Source organism: Colias croceus, chromosome 13 (assembly GCF_905220415.1).
Source record: "Colias croceus chromosome 13, ilColCroc2.1".
Lineage (NCBI taxonomy): Eukaryota > Metazoa > Arthropoda > Insecta > Lepidoptera > Pieridae > Colias > Colias croceus.
The window spans coordinates 8,248,975-8,270,138 of NC_059549.1; the positions used below are offsets into that span (position 1 = coordinate 8,248,975).

General features: G+C 31.1%; 4 protein-coding genes across 5 annotated transcripts in view; 2 read left to right on the forward strand and 2 right to left on the reverse strand.

Moving 5' to 3' along the window:
* LOC123697059 (Kv channel-interacting protein 1-like) overlaps window positions 1–9,404 on the forward strand; it is a gene marked incomplete at its 5' end in the record, with an annotated part of 79,463 nt that extends 70,059 nt beyond the window's left edge. Inside the window, 4 exons of the mRNA XM_045643476.1 lie at window positions 788–982; window positions 6,721–6,794; window positions 7,022–7,234; window positions 8,075–9,404. Coding sequence (XP_045499432.1) covers window positions 788–982; window positions 6,721–6,794; window positions 7,022–7,234; window positions 8,075–8,185 — 593 coding nt within the window. The remainder of the gene's footprint in view (window positions 1–787; window positions 983–6,720; window positions 6,795–7,021; window positions 7,235–8,074) is intronic.
* On the forward strand, window positions 3,409–5,723 carry LOC123696634 (small ubiquitin-related modifier 3). Its single transcript, XM_045642953.1, has 3 exons — window positions 3,409–3,568; window positions 3,709–3,825; window positions 5,169–5,723. Exons 1-3 carry the CDS (start codon window positions 3,551–3,553, stop codon window positions 5,304–5,306), a joined length of 273 nt encoding a protein of 90 aa, XP_045498909.1. The 5' UTR covers window positions 3,409–3,550; the 3' UTR covers window positions 5,307–5,723.
* A 3,261-nt stretch (window positions 9,405–12,665) lies between the features above and the next one.
* On the reverse strand, window positions 12,666–17,525 carry LOC123696977 (delta(14)-sterol reductase TM7SF2). Its single transcript, XM_045643379.1, has 3 exons — window positions 15,380–17,525; window positions 14,784–15,204; window positions 12,666–14,471 (listed from the first exon to the last, which is right to left on the reverse strand). Exons 1-3 carry the CDS (start codon window positions 16,640–16,642, stop codon window positions 14,185–14,187), a joined length of 1,971 nt encoding a protein of 656 aa, XP_045499335.1. The 5' UTR covers window positions 16,643–17,525; the 3' UTR covers window positions 12,666–14,184.
* Window positions 17,526–18,000: 475 nt separating this feature from the next.
* On the reverse strand, window positions 18,001–19,668 carry LOC123696978 (probable phospholipid hydroperoxide glutathione peroxidase). Of its 2 annotated transcripts, none has more exons than XM_045643380.1 (4): window positions 19,528–19,668; window positions 19,044–19,249; window positions 18,526–18,692; window positions 18,001–18,303 (listed from the first exon to the last, which is right to left on the reverse strand). In XM_045643380.1, the coding sequence occupies exons 1-4, from the start codon at window positions 19,620–19,622 to the stop codon at window positions 18,160–18,162; spliced, it is 612 nt and encodes a 203-aa protein (XP_045499336.1). In that variant the 5' UTR covers window positions 19,623–19,668; the 3' UTR covers window positions 18,001–18,159. The 2 variants fall into 2 exon arrangements, with proteins under 2 accessions (XP_045499336.1, XP_045499337.1); XM_045643381.1 differs by having other exon boundaries at window positions 18,529–18,692; window positions 19,528–19,667.
* Window positions 19,669–21,164: the final 1,496 nt, after the last annotated feature.

Here is a 21,164-nt window from a genome sequence, read left to right on the forward strand (position 1 = left end):
AAGTTGTAGAACAAAAGTTGTTCAGTTTCATGAGTAGAAGCTCCTGCCTAAATTTGTCAAACGTCTTACCTTTCACCTTGTTGTATTATATGGCTCGGTCGAGGATAGCACGTGTGCCGCCTATAATTCATGTACAATGCTGTACATCAAATTAACAAAAAACACCTAATTGATTCAGATTGCCTTCTGGTTTCTGCTGCGAAGAAAACATAAAAACTTTTTTATAGGATTTTCACCTAAATAATGCCTAAATAAGTGTTTTTTGTAGATCTAAGTTATATCTATATCTATGGCTTCAATAGCTGTTTTTTGGATACCAAACATGGATTCAACCTCAAAATAGTGGACGAATCTATATACTTATACTAGCTGCGCTCCGCGGTTTCACCCGCGTGGCTCTACTTCTGTTAGTCTTAGCGTGATGATATTATATAGCCTATACCTATAGCGTTCAAACCATAAACAAACAAATAATATTAAAGTATAGATATATTACTTATATAAAGCTGAAGAGTTTGTTTGTTTGTTTGAACGCGCTAATCTCAGGAACTACTAGTGACTAGTCCGATTTTAAAAAACGCTAAGACCGACAGAAGCCGAGCAGTGTGGGTAAAACCGCTGGGCACAGCTAGTAGATAATAATTATTACTTTATAGGTACCTACTCATCAAACTTCACTATACTAAAAGCACATAAATTGAATATGAGACAGAGTAAACCTTCTTGTATTACTCTTCAAATATAATATAGATATCAATCAATAAATATAAAAAATTATTTGTTTCAGACTCCGAATTTGAGGACCTTGGCGAGCAATTACCACGGTACCGGCCCGACTCGATCGCAGCTCTTCGAAGACAAACGAGATTCACAGAACCCGAACTAAAGCGACTGTATCGAGGCTTCAAAGCCGAATGTCCCACAGGCGTCGTTCGGGAAGACACTTTCAAACTCATTTATTCACAGTTCTTCCCCCAAGGAGGTAAGTAAAGTCGTGAGTATGAAACTATAAGCAATACCTATGTACTTTGAAAGAATAGAAAAAAATCGAGGCGGGATTTAAACCCACATGTTTTGGTAGTACCGTACGCTGATCGGACCCATGAACCTCCTCAGCAATGAAAATTATTCTACTCTTTCGGTTTACGTCCTTACAAGGGCATTTAATGCAATAAGACTGAAAATGTTGCCTTTTACCTTTACTTTGTTGAAAATGACCAAAAACTCGAAGCACTATTTCAAAGCGATGTTAGTAGCTACATAAAACTGACATAAACCTTGTAGCATGTTGTAATGGAATGTAGCATTGCAGCCAGCAAAAGTTTTGAAAAACAATGTTTGCCTGAAAATACTCTGCCGTTTACTGGATCTGTTTTTGGTCATTATATGGTTATGATTCCTCGACAGTATTTATGTATAGGTATTCATCATTCATACATCTAGTCGTAATTATAGATATTTAAAAATTACGCCGTAAATTTATTTCCTTTTATTTCAATGCTCAGAAGGCAGAGTAGGATATATTTATGATCTATCAGGATAGATATTATTTGAAATCCGTATATTCGACAATATATTCTTCACAGCATTTACAATAAACTAAAAAAAAAATAAAATGTGTTGTTTTATTTCCCTGCCTTTTTATAGAAGTTGACTTCAGCAAAAAATGGACACCGTAAAGGTAAGAATAATATTATAAGTATTTGTTTCTCCTAGTGGAAAAAATTAATGTGCTTTAATTAATGTTTCATGAAAATATGAATAAACAATCTTATTGTCTTATTATATTTTATAGCTTAAATCTATTTTGGTATCTTACTGTCCAATAATTGAATTATTTGTATGTTTATTGTTTGTACATACCTAGTTACCTACTTACGTTTGTTTTTTTTTCAATCAAATTATGAGTAGGTACGTATACAATTTTATTCTATTTCTGAATTATTAATATCTATCATCTAATTAATATCTATCATCATTGGGTTGTTAATAATTTACGTAGGTATATTTTGAAATATGATTTTAACATTTTCTTTTTGCATGCCCTAACGCAATTGTAAATATTTATATCTAGTAATAATTAATCGGTTCAGTGGTTATAAGACTTTAGAGTTTACTAAAAGGTAGGTACCTACTATTAAGTAAATCTCCGTTCTCACAATACTCAAACAATGAAATGTTTTTGGTTTAAGGTACAAGTCCGAGACGGGCCGCAGACCGCAAACTGCAACCGCAAACTGCAAGCGACAGCACTTGTTTCTATGAACATCTATGAAATTGATTCCAAGCGCGGCGACACTGCTGCCTGCAGACGCAACGCGCAGCGATTCATAGATGTTCATAGAAACAAGTGGTGTCGCTTGCAGTTTGCTGTTGCAGTTTGCGGTCTGCGGCCCGTCTCGGACTTGTACCTGTGGTGTCGCTTGCAGTTTGCTGTTGCAGTTTGCGGTCTGCGGCCCGTCTCGGACTTGTACCTTTAGGCATAAGTAGCACAATGTTTTATAGTAACCGCCTTCTTGGTACAGTGGATAACTAACGAGCGCAGAACCGAGGGGTCCAGGGTTCGATTCCCGGTGAGACGAAGAAAAAAATGTCGCGGTCTGGCAGGACAAAGAAGGCTGATTACCTACTTGTACGGCAAAAGTACTTAACGGCTTATATTCAAAAGAAAATTTTTGAAAAATCTCTTATCTAAGTATAACTCATTTCAAACATAAAAAAATGTTTTTTCAGTTAGATCCAAATAATAAACGATGAATGGTTAATAATGATTAAGGAAAAAAATAACAACGTAAAACATGAGTAATGAATAATGATATTATTTTAATAATAAGCAACTTCTCCACCATCTTAAAAGAAAATTAATAATCTGTTGAAATTCATTCCATTATATTAATTAAATTTTCTTATTTAAAAAATACCTAGGTATATATTTTTTTATAATAAACGTTAAAATATTATTCAATCGGAACAAGTCGGCACAACACTAAGTACTTCCGGTTAAAGAATCGATAAACGCACATTACTCATTGATGGCGTCAACATTCAAAAATTATGTTGGTACTATGCAGGATAAGGATGTTAGAACCATTTTTAGTGTCTTTTTAAATATTATCCCTGTTTTCTTATACAATCATATATATTTTAAGGAACATAAATAATAAATAATTTTATTCGTAACATTTCTGTTTCGAAAAGGGCTTTTGAATAAGAATTTAATAGTAAGAAAAAATTTACGACCGTTGTTTAATATACTTATTTACTTAAAAATTTTATGTAAAAAATTAGAATATTCAAAAAATCAATAAAATACTAAAATTATAGAGGTACTCGGAAAATTCTAACAAAATTCAACGCGCAGAAGCGCGGCAACTGCGCTGCAACTTTCGCGCATTTATGTTGGCAGCACTGTCTGTATCCTCAAGCCGACGCCATTACCACGCCACCGGATCGAGAAACTGTCAGAGTTCGTTCTGTGAAATTTTTTCGTGTAATAACAAGAGTTCTTTGTTATTGTGTTAAATTTATTTATTAACCAAAACATAACAAGATGGCAGATGAAAAAAAGGTACGCAATACTTTATTTAATCTATATTCTACTCAAAAAAAGCTTTGTTCAGACATGGCGTTGAAAAATGCAATGTGGTTATGATTATTAGATTGTTGCTTCTGAATATTGTTGTAACAGCTTGTGTATATATTTTTCAGGGAGAAAGTGAACATATCAACTTAAAAGTATTAGGTCAAGACAATGCCATTGTTCAGTTCAAAATAAAGAAACATACTCCACTCAGAAAGCTTATGAACGCTTACTGTGATAGAGCGGTGAGTATCTTTTTATCTTATAGATTTTACTAGAAATTAATAGATTCTTTGTTATACTTTGACCTCTTCAAAAATCCTTCAAATGACTTACCATCACAGGAATAGGCAAACGCCGGTCGTATCGAGCACAACCGGCTTAGCCAGAAATTTAAATGAGGTTAATCTTTAAATTAAAATGGGGAAAAAACTGTTTCTGAGACAAAATTCTTATGATTGATTTGACTAGTTTTATTTTTGTTGATACCTATGCATTGTTTATGTTTTGCTTTATTGAAAACGCCATTTTGCACTTTTAGTTTTTTTTTTTTTTTTTTAATTTATTAAATACCTTTAAATGTTGATTGATACCCAGACATCTATTATTGTTGCTATGCGTGCAAGGCAAATTTGAAAAAGATATTCATCTCATGGACTTGCTATCTTTTCTTATATGTAACATGTACCTACAATAAAAGGAAATCATCAAGTGATTTAAGATTTCTATGAACCACTGAATAATAGTCATACATGGGGCATGACATTACTCAAATTTACTTCTATTATAAACACCTAATTTAGACGCAAATATTGAACAAATTGCACAATTAGGTAAAATGTTATGATAGTAGCAGAAAAGTTATGATTTAGAAAACTAAAGTTACTAATATCACGCTACAAACTACATAATATATCTTTATCTTGAATGTGAGAAGGTTACCTCTTTTTTTTTTCTTAACAATATTTTGTAAAGAATTATAAATCCAACCATGTGAATGCATATAAGGACAGGCTGTCAAGGAAAAGTACTTGAAATATTTATTTATTTATTCAAATTAAATACACACAACAGGCCACGATCTTGCTGGGTCCATAGGCGCCACATCAATTTTACGAGCAGATCGCAACCCAACAAAATGTGTACAATTACAATACTGCTATGGGATACAGCTTAAAGTTATCTAAAGCGTATTACAATAAATTCATATTTAAAAATTCGATAATTCAATATATATTATATAGCACATTTTCCATATTCAAAAATAAAGTCGCTATTTCATTTTACAATTCAATACAAACAATTATTTTAAAGCAACACATTTCTCTAAAATTTGTTAGACTGACAGTGGAGCTTAGTTGGAGCAACATAACCCAGTGCCCTACCTGCAAACCATATGTGCACTGCACTTTATTTTTTTGTTTTAAAGCATTTGAATGTTATAAAACTAAATAATAAATTAAATTTTCACTTGTATTTAGCATGTTGCCTTCTTGAGAACACTTAACCTATAAACCTTAACCTATGAACCTATAAACCTTAACTGTATCTTGAAAAATGTTTTCATTAAATTAATATTTATTTGCAGGGTCTATCAATGCAAGTAGTACGATTCAGATTTGATGGACAACCAATTAATGAGAATGACACGCCAACATCACTAGAAATGGAAGAAGGTGACACAATAGAAGTGTACCAGCAGCAAACTGGAGGCATCTTAGTGTAAAATATATTTAAGGAACTATCTAATGTCAGTGGGAGATCGTCAGGGTGTTGCCCATCTCAGAACTTAACATTAAGTTAACTTTAATAACATTTGTATCTGTATTCTAAGACGTGGATCTTTTGTGATGAGCATGATTTTCCCGCAACAGTTCATCCCTTCAGTGGTGTTCATCACAAAACATTTACGGTGGTCAAATTTTGAGGTAAACCAAATATTCTAGGTAGCTTCAACATGATTCCATTGTGATAATTTAAGTTGACGAGTCTTTAGAATCAACCAGTATTTTAAATGCTGAAGCACTTAAGACGTTTCCATGTTTCTATGTGTTGATTGGTAATTTATGTGGACTTGAGTCCATAATATGTCTCAGATCTATAACCATTGATGTACCTTTCAAATAAAGTAAATGTAATAATATTTTTGTCTTTTATTTAAAATCTTTTCTCCTTGACTACCTTATTTCATTCAATATCAATAATTATATTATGGAAATTCTGATCTAAACATATCCACAGTCAATTTAAATATAAATTAAAAAAAATTGTAACTATTAAGACTTACGTACTTAAAACTTATAGATGATTAAATATGATATCAAAGTAGGTACCTACCTAAAAGATAGCACTTTCCATATTTCTTTATTTATGGACTTTATAGTGTGCTTTGTGACTTACATCAGGCATAAAAATTTATTGAAATTATTTTATCAAACTGTTGATACAATGTAGTTCGCAATTTCTACTTGATACAAAAAAAATCTTATTGCTGCACCTCAAATAAAATCTATCACTTTATGATGCACAATATAACTCCTACTATAGTTATAACAAAAAATAGGTTCATCACCATTCGGATTAATTCCAGAGTAAGTTACAGTTGAAGAATTTTTTATAGACAAAATAATACAAAAAAATATGAATAAAAGATTAAAGTGGAATCTCTTCCATAGATCCAGTAGTACCTGTGGATCACTTTCTAATGATTTTTTTTTTTATTTCAGGACAAAATTGAAATAGGCTGAAAGTTATGTCTGTGTAAACTCCTCTCGTCTGCCTTCTGTGTCATTGCCGCACTATGCAAAAAAGCTTATTTGGTGTAGACTGTAGGTAATTTAATAAAACTACAACCTTAAAATATTTTATAAATAAGATTTAAAGCCATTAAATAAGTGTGATCGGTACTTTCAAGGAATCATAACTAAAATATGACAGGTTAATATATAAGTACACCAGCTCATGCATGCGGCTTTGCTCGCTGGACTGGTATGCATTGTAAGCAGACTTGTCCTTTAGGAGAATTTCACTGACGAACATACAAAAAATAAAGTTAATAGAAATAAAAAATGTAGGTAGAAATGCTTCACTATAGTTAGATTGAAAACATTAGATAAATATTTTAATTCAATATTTTCCAGCCAACACTGCGCAATATGCCCACTACGTTTTTAACACACTGGATCAAGACAGAAGCGGCTTACTGAGTTTTGAAGTATGTATTGTTTTTTACTAAATGATACTGCATATTATCTATTTATCAAATGCTACAATATTATTTTTAATATTACAGAAATCATTTCAAATTTTCTTACAAAATTTAAGTAGGTACTTAGTTGTGTTTTAAATTGGTTTATTGGTTATTAATACTTATTATCCTTAGACCTATACCCGCTTCAATACAACACTCAACAAACCATAAAAATAATTTATATTTTATAGGAATTCGTGACTGGCTTATCTGTTTTATCCAGAGGGACGATAGAAGAAAAACTACGCTGGACATTCTCATTATACGATATAAATGGGGATGGATACATAACAAAAGAGGAAATGACTGAAATAGTCACAGCTATATATGACCTTATGGGGAAAATCGTTGAACCAATGATAGACGATGATGCTATTCGAGAAAAAGTTGAGAGACTATTTCAAGTAAGTACTTTCGTAGGTACTTCTGAAAAATTCTCTAAGTCACTTTTAAAATATATCCTTCGAAGTAAATATAGAAGTTATATTATGGTATAATTAATTTATATACTGGCTCGCAGCGCGGGAATTAATCATCATCATCAGACCATTATATACGTTCCCTCTGCTGGGACACGGGCCTCGTGAGGGTACAGGATGTCACATATCATCGAACTTTTGATTCTTCGACATGTCGGTTTCCCAAGGTTTCCTCTCGATGTATTCGTTAACCGTTCGAGGAGTAGTTAGGTAGTGATTTTATAACATGCGCAGATAAATTGGTTCATAATTGGTTCATAACATTCATGTCACATTTTAAATGCGTATAGCGCCATCTATCGTTATTTATAAAATTGAAAGATTCGGAGTGATTCAAATCTCAAATGCGCAGCCTTAATGGATCTTAGCATGGGAATTAAATTCTTTACTACACAGATAATTAATATAATACTAGACTGCGGTGCGAAAGAACAACCCTACCTAAGCATAGAATATATTGGAGACAGAGGGGCTGGGGAGACAGGAGACTATAGGTCGCGTTAGAGTACTAATGCAACCTAATGTCTCCCTCTGTAACAACCACCAAAAATCATATCATAAAATAGCACCATTGCGATGTAAAAAAGGACAAACTAAAAACCATACAGACGCATACACTTTCTCACTAATAACATTAGTAACAGTAATAGCAAGGATTCATTCACAATACACCGTAATAGGTAGGTAGGTCATAATTTACGTAAAGAAGAAAAATCATTAACTAACACTGCTGCTTATATTTAATTTATTATTTATATTTTCCAGAAAATGGACTTGAACCGTGATGGTGTCCTGACCCTAGACGAATTTTTGGATTGCTGCCTGCGTGATGAAGATATTATTCGCTCAATGGGCGTATTTGACAGCAATTTCTGACGCCCTGCAGTCCGGCGACCTCGCCGTCGCGCCTGTTAGACCTAAAATTCTGATTTAGAAATTATTTCTTCATTCAAATGAAATACCTATATAAATAACAATATCCCTTTATTAAAAATATGTATACGCATCAAAGATGTGCGCATGCTGAAAAAATTTTCACAAAACAATTTTCACTAATTTTTGTGAAGGTTTTATAAAATAATATTGCAAATTCGGTTTACGAACTGAATGATATCTGATAAAAAAAAACTTGACCGCAATAGACGAGTTTATGTATATATTGTGAACATAACTAGTTAAGTATTTATTTATATTACAAAAAAAATAATCTTGAAAAGGTGTAAAAGAAGTTCACGATATTGAGTGTGATTAGGTACAGTTTTATGTAATTATGGACTTCAGGTCATATAGTAATTTACAACAGTTAATAATGTGGATCTTAACTCATAAGCTATAATTGCCGATTTAGAACGTTCATTCATTCATAATGAACTATTAATCTAACGAGACCCTTGGATAATAGAATTACATAATGTATAAATTATAATGTTAAACGATTCGATGTTCTCGATAGCTGATTCCGTTTGAAATTATGTACCTAATTATATAATGTCTGGTAATTTCCATAGCATTTTCAATACAATAATTACATAACTAACATTGCTAATGGGTAAATTAATGTTTTAACATTCCTAATGGTATCGAAACTAATCTAATCGTTATATATAAAAACAATATTTTTGTATATCAACACGTAGATATACTTATTTTAACAATTAATCTTTTATCGTAATAATTAATATTGTTCTCGTACTCTAGAAAAAAATGAAATTTATTAAGTAAGTATTTAACGTCTTATCTATGTGTAAGAAAAAAAAAACAATAATATCATGTCGTCAAAATTTTCTATTTAAAGCTTTTAAAGTTGGTGTGTCTACATTTCTGCTCTATGAAATTCCTACTCAATATGATGCCTCTCACACGCACAATTTGTCCTATCCTAGAGTAACAACAAAAAACAATCTTAGGGTATTTCATATTTTCATTTCATTTGAGAAAAATTAAAAGCATTTAATATAATAGGCCGATAATCGATACCGTAATGATTCTACTGATTATTTTTTTCTCTATGGTAAAAGATAATTTTTCTATAGGTAGGAGACTTTGTAAAAGATACACAAGCTAGTATTTTTCAATTTCAGCCTAGTTAAATCTTCCTTCTTCTTTTGAATTATTCCGGCCATTTTTTATAGAAATTATAGGATTAATATTCTTTTAAGGATAACCGTAAAAACATTGTATTGTCATAAGTTTAACCTTTTAAATGCGTGACTGAAAATTTGCAGTATAATAAAAAAATTACTATTTAATCAATACCTTTAGATTTAAATTGATATCACAATAGTATTTTCTATACTTACTGTAACTATAGGAACTGCGTATCTTTATGTATTGTTCGTTTAATTTAGGCCTATAATTAGTTGCAGTTTTAATCTTGGGTAAACAAGACACTGCCAATATATACATACATAAAGTACATACACACATAAAGTACATACATACATAAAGTATAAAAAAATAAAATATTCCCTACCGCAACTCAGTCACGGCGACAATAACGTCTTGATACTAATTTCAAAGTATCAACGGTACCTACAAGTTTTTTTCCTATTCAGAGTTGTATTTAAATTAATTCTATTTGCAAAGCTGAAATACAATTCATTCGAAATGGTATTTTATAATTTCAAAACTACAGCTATTCTGATAGATAATGTAAAAAATTTCACGAGATTTCACATTGCGTTTTCTAAAAATAAATTGTCGCCATGAATAAAATTACATGCCAACTAGGCGCTCTCCAGGAGTCCTCCTTTTATAAAAAGCACGATGTAATTTTTAAATATTTCATTGTTTACGTACTTACCTAATTATTAATTAATATATGCGTGTCATGCAATAAAAATATTTTCTAAGAGAGTTTCCAATGTAAATATTCAATGTAAATAGACGAGACTAGAAATAAATGTATATTTTCATAGTGAATGTTAAATGGAACCAAATAACTAGAAAGAATAAACATTATTAATAATAATCTTATTGGGGAAGATCTAGTCACCGTGTAATATTGGTCAGTGGTGTAAGTAGGTATGGTACAGTGTAAACTGTAACAACTAAACAAGTAAAAAATGATATATGAGTAAAAAGGCCATGTGGATTTAATTTTGTAAATGGAATGTTTCAAAATGAATAACCTAGGTACTCTCCTTTGCAATACGATGAAATGCATAGTTACATAATATGTACCTTAACTTATTTTCATTTTTTATTCATAGGTATTGTGAAAAATTTCTGGTTAATTTGTCCTAAATGTACCTACTTACCTATCTATCTTAGACTCAGACCATAAAAATAATGATCTGAGCTTCCTATACTTATACAATATTTTTTTAAATACCTAAGTAGGTACCTAGTACCTACTAAAGCAGAATTTGCATTGACATTAGATACTCATTTAAACCGATTCGTTAAACAAACTGATGGTCGAGCTTAAATAGATAAGATCTCAAAAAGTCTTCCTAAAGTGAAGCCTGCTTTGATCCACCGGAGGAAGAATAATGTAGTGAACTCTGAAGGCCATAGTCGAATTAAAATGTGATTGCTATGTAAGTAGATTTTGAATAGTTTAAAGTGCAATGTCTTATGATAAACTTAAACTATCCCATAAGCAGAAGGACTTAAATAGGTATTAGGTAACCTAATGTGTGAATAATACTACAAATGACTAAATACATACATTTAAATTATAAAATTAACTATATAATTGTACTTATAGTTTAACTAATTGTGTGTGATTATTATTTTGTTACTTATATAGGTAATAATTCTAGTGCCAAACATATATGTTGCTGTACATATAAATATATAATTTTCCGTGAGTAAGTACGTGCTCGAACGCATTTTCCGGAAACAGTTATTGTGCCTATATAATTGTTGTTATAGAAAACTCGAGTTATTTGTTTGATATTTGAATCGATTTGTGAATACCTAATTTTATTAAATGTAATAGAAAATAAATACTGAACTCCATGAAATCGAAAATTACTCATATTATTTGCCTTCTCACGGGTATTTGTTGTAAGTTTAGAGTAGTGGCTGTTATGTCTAAATAATTATCGTCATTCTATTTATTCTACACGAATGTTTTATATAAACGTTTTAGAAATAAATAACATATCAGTTAATGTCTTAAAAGATTTCCTACTACGTCTTTCCCTATGTCTACTTTATCTTTACGAGTAGATAATATGTTAATGTATTTACTATTTAATACTTATAATATCATTGGCAACAGCTGATCGAAGGTGTATATATACATAATATTATATGAAATTGTTAAATTTAAACATGTAACTAAAAACAATAAAAATGAGATGGTTTGTTGATATAAAAAATCTATCCTATGCTTACGTGTGAATACCTATCTCATCATATATTTTATTTAAAAGATACCTATTACCTAGGTAATGTATACTAAAGTGCCGCTCTCCGTTTTCTCCAGATAATTACGCATACGTTTAAAATCATATGCAGACGATTGTATGCTCGTTTTTGCAGTGTTATCTTTAGAACGAGGCCCTGCCCTAACTAGTGGAACAAACTAAATCTTAACATACTTAGTAACATTTAGACTATTTATAACATTATTACCTACCAATACTAACTCAGATTGTGCGCAATTCAAATAATTATGATAATTTTGTATCTTATTCTTGGAATCAACGGATGTACGTAGTACTTACACAAGTCTTATTTTAAGCGGGGATTTCCTTAAAAATCCGGTAATTTAAACTTACAGAGACAACATGAAAAAAAACATACCTAACCAATTGATCCCAAAGCACCTATTTTCGGGCTTACGTACGTAAAATTTTCTCTGAAATATTGGTTTCATATTATGAAATAGGTATTTAGGTACATAGAATGGATAATGGTTAGGATTGTATGTACAAGCGCCTGCCGCATTATTCGTGGTTCGTCGAAAACGTGTAATACTGTATGACAATGACATACAAGTTACAACATAATAATTCAGCTTTGTGTACATAAATAGGGGTAAATGTAATGCAAATGTGAACAGTTTCACATGGATGCAAAAGTAAAGTGTGTAGAATAACATTAACATTCAATGTTATCGAAATGTGTATTGTACATAAGTTACGCGCACAATCTCGATACTCGGCAAGGCGAGAGGCGTGGGAAACAAGAGGAAATATTAGATTTTCAAAATGTTTGTGTCGATATGAATGTATATTAGAAAATACATGTACTTAGATATTTGAAAATACTGAATTGTTTATTTACAAATTGTATGTGTATTTTGTATAAAATTAAACAAAAATATTTAAATCTGTTGTTTTATTTTCCAGATATGCATTTGACATTTATGTGATTGCTGGGCCAAAAATAAAAAGAAAACTTTTCATATAAAACTTTAATATTCCACACAGTATAATTTTACATAATTATATTATAGTATAATAAAATTAATAAAGACGTATAATAAAATTAATAAAGACGCTGCAAATAGGTCAATGACCGTGGCTTTAATAAAGATCCATTTAACTAAGATTTATAGAGAAGTATTCATAACCACCAAACAGAATTAACTTCATTTAACTAACGTGGCTTTGGCATCTATTTTGAACTGTTAAGTTAAAGTAATAACAATATAGGTATAAGTATCTGAAAGTAGGTAGAACATGAAGATAACAGATTATTAATTTTCATCATTAATTATGATTTCATACCTATTAAAAACACAGGCGACTTAAAGTTAACTTCGTTTATATTTTCAAAGAATTCATTTTAATACTTGATGAGACAAATCACGCTTCTTAAGCGATATCTTACATTTTAATTTGAGGCACTCGTAATACTTTTACATTAAAAAGCTAAGCCATAAATCCTCTTATAAAAAATCAATTTACACAATGTTCTCTTCTTGTACTTTTTATTAATTTTGAGCAATAACGTCTTTATGCTAAATCTTAAGTCGACACTTTATTTTCCTTCTACTTGCCACCCATATAATATTTAGTAAACTAGGTATTGCATATTACCTACCAACTCTAATCATCATCTATATTTTATAGTCATCAACTACATTGAGCGCTAGACACAGATTGTCTAAAATTAATAAATTTACCTAATTTAATAAACCTAAAGTAAACTACAGTACTTTAATATAATATATCTACCCCTCCATCTAGAGAGCTACTTGTATATATATTTATTCTACGGTGGTTTGTTATGGCAAAACTTACGACTAATTTTATACAATATATTTAAATAAAATCTCAATGTTTTTAAACTGAGATCCACAAAAACAAAAATGTATAAGTAGATATATTTATCTAATTACTAAAACCATTTAAAACTATTATACAATATAATGTAAAATCTATTATCTAAAATATGTCATTCGACGAAAAAAACCTACACTTCTAATATGAAAATACTTCATTATTTGTGCTAAAGTTATTAATTAATAAAATTGGAAATTATAATCTAAAATCTTAAGTAGTTAAATATTTATTCCATTGAGATATGTTATGTACCCATGCCTAGGGTACTTGCCTTATTAATTTTCAACATAAAAATAGGTTGAAAGTTGAAACATGAGACAAATCAGTCATCACACATCACATTATCAACAAGTAAAATCTATTTATTTGTGCCATTATGTGAAATATTTGTAATTTTGATCAACTATAAACTACCTATATTAATACCTATTAAATTGAGAAACGTCGCGCGTCGGTAGTTCTACTATGATACGAGATTCCGTAACATTTTTTACGATGCAAACCTTTTCTATAGTTAATTTAAAATTACCTATACCTAAAACGATCATGTATGGTTTGCCAGATACAACTGTATTCTGTACCCAAAATATTGTTATAAGCACAACCTCTATAAAATGAACTGTACTACAGTTACAGAATCTTCGGAAGAACAACGGAAGGCACTCGCTTGCAATATCTCTGCCACGCGGCGCCATAACGCCTTCTACACCTGCCATGATCTCTCCACGTTCGATGCAATAACACTAGAATCGTGAACAAAGCCGGCAACGAAGCTATTACTCGCGATGACAAAATACCCGGCAACGCTAGAGCGATATGTATTAAAATATCGCCCGTGTAATTCGGATGACGGACAATGCCCCACAAGTTGGACACAAGCAATTTCTTACCGTGGAACGTCGGCATAGAGACCAGATCTGAAAATAATATTGGTGGTTAGAAATTATTTTTGCTAATTACATATTCTGTAATTTTTTGATAAATTTAGCACTTTTCTGGGTTATAAAAGTAATGTGCAATATTTCAACAGATGGCGTTAATATAATGACTAAAAATTGTCAATGTACTACCTAACAAACTCAAGATAAAAATTGAAATTATAGAAATGATAAAAATATTGAAAATATGGTGAATAATAAATACAAATTTTAAGGTAAAAATTGTGTTAAAAAACTAAAATCAACAGTCAACAAACTTACAACAGGCAGGAAAATGAGAATTTTACTTACGTGCCATACTCGGCTGCAGGGGGTTTTTCCTGAACTCATACTTTATATTGTTGCTGATAAGCATAACTATGAAGCCCAACAGGAATATAATAGATGCTGCTATTAAAGTGTTCATTCGAAGAGCCATCTCAGAATCCACTACATATTTAGATATTGTAGTAAAATAAAAAGGGTATAATGCACTCCCCACTAATTGCATGTAACCCAAACCTTCATATTGCCAATAGAATGTATATATAACTCTGTATTCCTTTACAATAAAATTAAGAGTGTACACTATCTGCATCATTGTAAATAATAATACAGTAGGCTTCCAATGAATTTTTGCTATTAATTCTTTGTAGTTATTGAGAGATATATTTTCCAGACCCTTTTCGTCAATGTAGAAACTATGTGTGAACAGAAGCAGCAATAAAACAAGCTGAAAAGAAAACATGGTTAAATATAAAACAAAAATATTTTCTAGCGATTAAGTAAATCATTTTTATCAGGACATTTAATTTACATATGATTAAGTATTATCAAATTGAATATTTTTTACTTAACAAAATACATTATAATTTAATTAACATAGAAAATGGTCAATAAATACTTACAGTGCTGATATTGCAGACTCTATATGCCCATAGTTTTATGTTAAATCTCTGTACTTGTGGATGAATTTCTCTACCCATAAAAAAGTCATACAATGCAAAACCAGTCTTGCCATATGGGTTTAAACTATTCTCGTCTATTTTCCAGCTTTTGATGAATAACAGTACTGATAATAAAACAGCTATAAAATAAGATATAGTACCCAACTGTAAGTATGAATCTAGAATAGTGTATCCACCAATGATTTTGTAGTAGTCCAACAAAAATAATACATTTATGGTAACAATACTTGAGAATAACGCATTGAAACAGTATCTTTTGCCAGTGTCATCTATTTGCTTTGTCCCCAATATAGGTAGTACTAGTATAAAAGCTTGCAGAAAATATTGGCTGACTACAACAGCTAATGACTGTGCACTAAACCATGTTGATACTGATTTGTATTGCGACAATCCTAAGAAAACATTGTGCGAGCAAGATTTTGAGCAAGCTAACAATATTGCCAATGCTGTTACTGGTAGCACTAATAAGAATAGTACAGAACCAATTTTCCCACCAAACTCAAACTTATTGCTGAATTGTGTCAACAATACATTGCTTGGTACTGGGGTTGATAATTTCCTTGTAACTGATGATGATTTCTCCCTTATGGGTGCTAGCTCAGAAATTTCATCATCTGAATATGTATCGATTGATTTACTGATGGACTTGCTTATCGACTTACTGACAGACTTACTCAAGCTTCGTCTAATATCTGGTATGTTTTCAACAAAATCCCTCAATCTACTAGAGCGTCGTGGCACAATATTTTCCACGGACCTCCTATTTCTTAAACCATAATCACTTGTAGAGTCGATGCTGTCAGTCCCATTAATTTCATCAATTAATTGAGTTTTACTAGAAATATCTTTAATTGAGTATTCAGTGCGTTTAGATCTAGTGCTTCGATATATTTCAAATTTAGATGAAAAGTCTTCCAACTTAACTTCGACATTAGAACTTATTGCTGGCCGTTTAGCTGGTGATTTAGGAATTGATTCCTCTTTTGTATCTTTAACTGTACGTGAAGGTGATTTACGAGCAGGATATTTAGATGGTGGTTTTCGACTTGGAGATTTCCTTGAAGGCGACTGGCGAACGGCAATTCGCTCCGCGGAACTTTTTCGATTTCTGGCGGGAGATCGCGACGGCGATGCAACTTTTCGAGTTCGTGATGGACTCGAGTCGGCTATACTGGATCTAACACGACCACTTCTTGTAGACATATCGAATTAAATAACTTGTTCTTCGACTTTTCAGTTTTAATTTCTAAAATTATCACATAACCACACGCGACGAAAATATGCGTAATTCGATTATTTTCATTTTCAGTGATTAAAATTGACCCAAACACTAAGTGAATTCACTTTTTAATAAAATAACCACACAATGTTTAAAATGCACTTCTAAATAAGTGATAAAATAATATTTAAGAATCTAAACAAACCGACATAAGTACATAACATCAACAAGCAACGCTGCAAAAGCGTCAACGACGCTAGCGGCTAGAATAATTTTAAAAAATGTGCTATGATTGGTTAAAAATTGTTGGCGCTATCGAGTAAACGTTCCGGAAATGATACATGCTCTCCTTTTCTAACCGTGAGAGTTAGAAGGAGAAAACATTATGTAAGCGCTGATTACATCATATCCTGTTGTCATGAACAATTAATAATTGCTTTCGAATCGTAAAACTGATTTATCGGTAAAAACGATTATTGTTTTTTTAAGGATTTAATAAATCATAAAAAAATATATTATGTAAAGGTGTTATATATGTAAAGAAAAAAAGATTTTATTTAGATCAAACATTACTTACAATATATTATAGACAAAGGGCGTATTCAGAAAGAAAGCTTGAAACTTATAAGCGCTTATCGGCGCTTGTCAACGCCGGTTCGTTCTACACAAAGGAAGCAGGTTGAAGCAGACCAAATCAAATTTTATATGGCGCTGACAAGCGCTTGTTGAAGCTTGTCGGAACTTGTCGGCGCCGATCAGCGCTTATCGGCGCGTGTTCATATTATATTTTCCTGCGTGGGTTACCAGCGCTGACAAGCGCCGATAATTAATAAAGTTAATATTTAGCATAGAGGAAGCGACTTTGTCTTTCACCTAAGATTTTCACCAATTCAAAATTATTGTAATTCAATTATCAAAATGTGAATTGAACTCATAACAATTAAGTACTTATTGTGAATTTTATATGAAAAATAAAATCATCTAGCTAGAAGCATTACATAGGTACTACAATTTTTTATCTGGAACTGGAAATTGGAACCTTTCCGATTTACACAACAAATGCAAAATCTATCTTTCTCAATAAGTTTGCAATAAAACATTTCTTCTACTCGAATTTGAGGTGTTCGTAAGATATGGAGCGCGTTCGACTTTGGGTACCAACTTTTCATCAACTTAATAATATTTATCTGTGAAAATAAAAAAAATGACAGATTTGTATAAAGCTGCCTACACTAACCCCAATAAATTTTTTAACTGTCTCAGGAGTTGATTATGGTAAAATTAAATGTAGTTCACAGCACTTACGAGTTACGATAATTATGATATAAATAAAATTTATACATCCAAGATAGGTATATATTATTTATTTGTAAAACAATCAATAAAACTTATAAAAGCAACATCACAATCTTAAACAATAAAGTGCTAAAATGCATAAATAAAACCAATAGTGTATATTAATTGGTGATGTTCTTCAACAGCTGCCATTTTGTCTTAAGATTTACCAGTACTTATCAAGAAATTTCACCAAACTCAATGGATCAGTATTTGGTCCATGTCTCTCAACAGGAACACCGTCTTTGTCCACAATGAATTTTGTGAAATTCCATTTTATGAAACTCCCCAATGTGCCACCTTGCTTGTGCTAAAAATAAAGTATTATTTGTCAATATAATTTGTTAATAAATAATATAAGTACAAATGATATTCAATTCATTAGAAATATTTTCACCTACATATTGTTTGACCTTCACATGATAAGCACCTTTGAAGGTCAAAAAGAATCAATATTTCACAAAGGGTGATTTCATCTATGAATTTTTTATCAAGCACTATTGATTAGGTACTAAAAATAGAATGATCATACCACCTTCAAGAATTTCCATAGTGGATGTGCTGAGTCACCGTTGACATCAATCTTTTCAAACAAATCAAACTTGACCTTCCTCTCGGATGCAAAACATACAATTTCTTCTGGGTTACCGGGCTCTTGACCGGCAAACTGATTGCAAGGGAATGCTAAAATCCTTAGCCCTGAAATTTATTATAAAATAATTGCAACAGAGAGTAATATAAAAAATGATTATTAAATAAAATTTGTTCACAATTTAAACTAAATCAAGTAATAAAATTGCATAATATTGAGATAATAATCATGGTTTTGCAATATTTAACATTATATTATAACCAACTATCCTTGGAAAAAGTATGAGGTGATATTATTATCATGAAAGTGAATGATAACACTGACAATAATAAACTAATAAGAATTGTTAATCAATAATAAAAGCAAATATTTTTATCAGACAGTATAAACATTATTGATTCATATGTAGTTCTTTGGTATCATATAGATAATAGTCGAAAACAAATTTCAAAATTCACCTTTGGTCTCAGCATACTGCTCATATAACTCATTCATTTGCTTGTAGTTATTAGCTGTGAGCCCACATTGAGATGCGACATTTACAATGAGACAAACATGTCCTTTGTAAACATCCAACTTAACATCTTCACCCTTTATGTTTTTAACTGTGAATTCATGAATACTTGAGGCCGCTTTATAATCGGGATTGTTGTCAGCCATTTTTCTGTAAAAAGGGATATTATTAGAATAAACAAGTAAATATTATTAAAACATGTAGCTGTAAAATAGTAAAAAAATATAATATTAATTATTAATATATCGCAACAAGTGTCATCAAATTTTAAACTGGCGGACGGCGGTAGTACCTACGTGCTGTACGTCATTGCTTTATTTTTTAAATAACGTCATCGAAGCGGCTAGTTTAGCTGCCGGCCAGTTATTGCATAATATAAAATATTATACAAAATACGATCATATTATACGTAAATTTATTGTACTCACACTGTACTAATTTGTACTCGGGCAAAACAATAAAGATTAGATACGGCAGGCACAACAAGTTTCGAAAAAGTTCTAAAACCATTTGCGATTGTCATGTTTCTATAGGTACCTATATAAATATTATTTACAAGACAACTGTCAAATAGGGATGGCCGCCGATTACCGATTAATAAATTTATGGTTCATCCATGGAACTATAGTCATAGGTTCATCCTTGGTTCATAACTGTGTTGAGAAAATAATATATTGTTAATCTTTGTTAATATATAAATAAATAATAATGTTGAAAAAAAATGTAACTTGTATTTATGTACAGATTATACAATGTACTTAGTAAACTTAGGGCGTATTCAGAAAGAAAGCTTGAAACTTGTCGGCGCCGATCAGCGCTTATCGGCGCATGTTCATATATTTTCCAACGCGGGTTACCAGCGCTGATAAGCGCCGATAAGCGCTTATAAGCGCTTATAAGTTTCAAGCTTTCTTTCTGAATACGCCCTTAGAGTACCTATATATTATAATAGTATAGAGCGAGTGTATTGCACAAATTTCATAGTGCGCATCGTAGGCAGATGAGCTAAGCAAGCTTGGTGTGTGTGTGACAAATAGGGATGGGTAGGTATCAATTGCGTGTTGAACTATCGATAAGGTATGTAAATAAATATGTAGTAAATTTTATGTTCAATAAATTATTATTAAAGGAAAAATATATGAATAAAGTATAAATATGTAATTTTATATTTGTTTACCAACTGAAGTTAGTTTGTTTTTTCCATTTGAATATTAAATATATAAGAAATTTTCTTGTATTAATTAAAATAAATTACTATAAGTACTTTAAAAAAAATATGTTTAATTGGAATATCAGAAAAACGTGAGTACTTTTTAAATAATAAAGGTAATAAAATAAAAGATCGAGTTTCGTGCTATTTCTTTAATAATAAATCAAACAACAATAATAATAATATGTATAGTATGTTTATTGTTTATGTATATAATATATTTATAATGTATCCATGTACATATATATATGAATATATATTTAGTATGTTTATGTATATATGTATTGTATTTATGTAAACATAGTGTATTATGCTTTATTTTATTTAAATATTGTTTTATTTTATTTATTTATTTTTTTTATTTTTGTTGTCAAAATATGCAAAACTACTAATTGGCTACCCAAATTTTTTTATTTGTCTTTTGCCTGAAGGTTGCCTGGCAGAGATGGCTTTGAGCCATAAGGCCGCCATTTGTACATTTTGATTGGTTTTATTGTACTTTTATTTTATAAGGCTTTTGTAAAATAAAGAGTAAATAAATAAATAAATAAATAATAATTATCTTGTTAAGGCCGATTCAGATAAACGGCTCAAATATTTGGATCTGGCGCATGAGGTTGTCGAGATCCCCATAGTAGTGTCCACCAATGGGCTGGTTCCTTCCTCCTTAAAACAATATTTAAGGAGGTTGGACTTACCGGTAAAGCCCATGACAGTGGGGATACAGCGGGCAGTCCTGCTGGACAACGCTCGGATAGTCCGCAGGTTTCTCACTCAGTCGCCCTAGGCTCCGGCCGTCTGGCCACTCAGCCGGAGTTGTTTAAAACACCGCCGCGAGGCGAGATACTTGCCCCC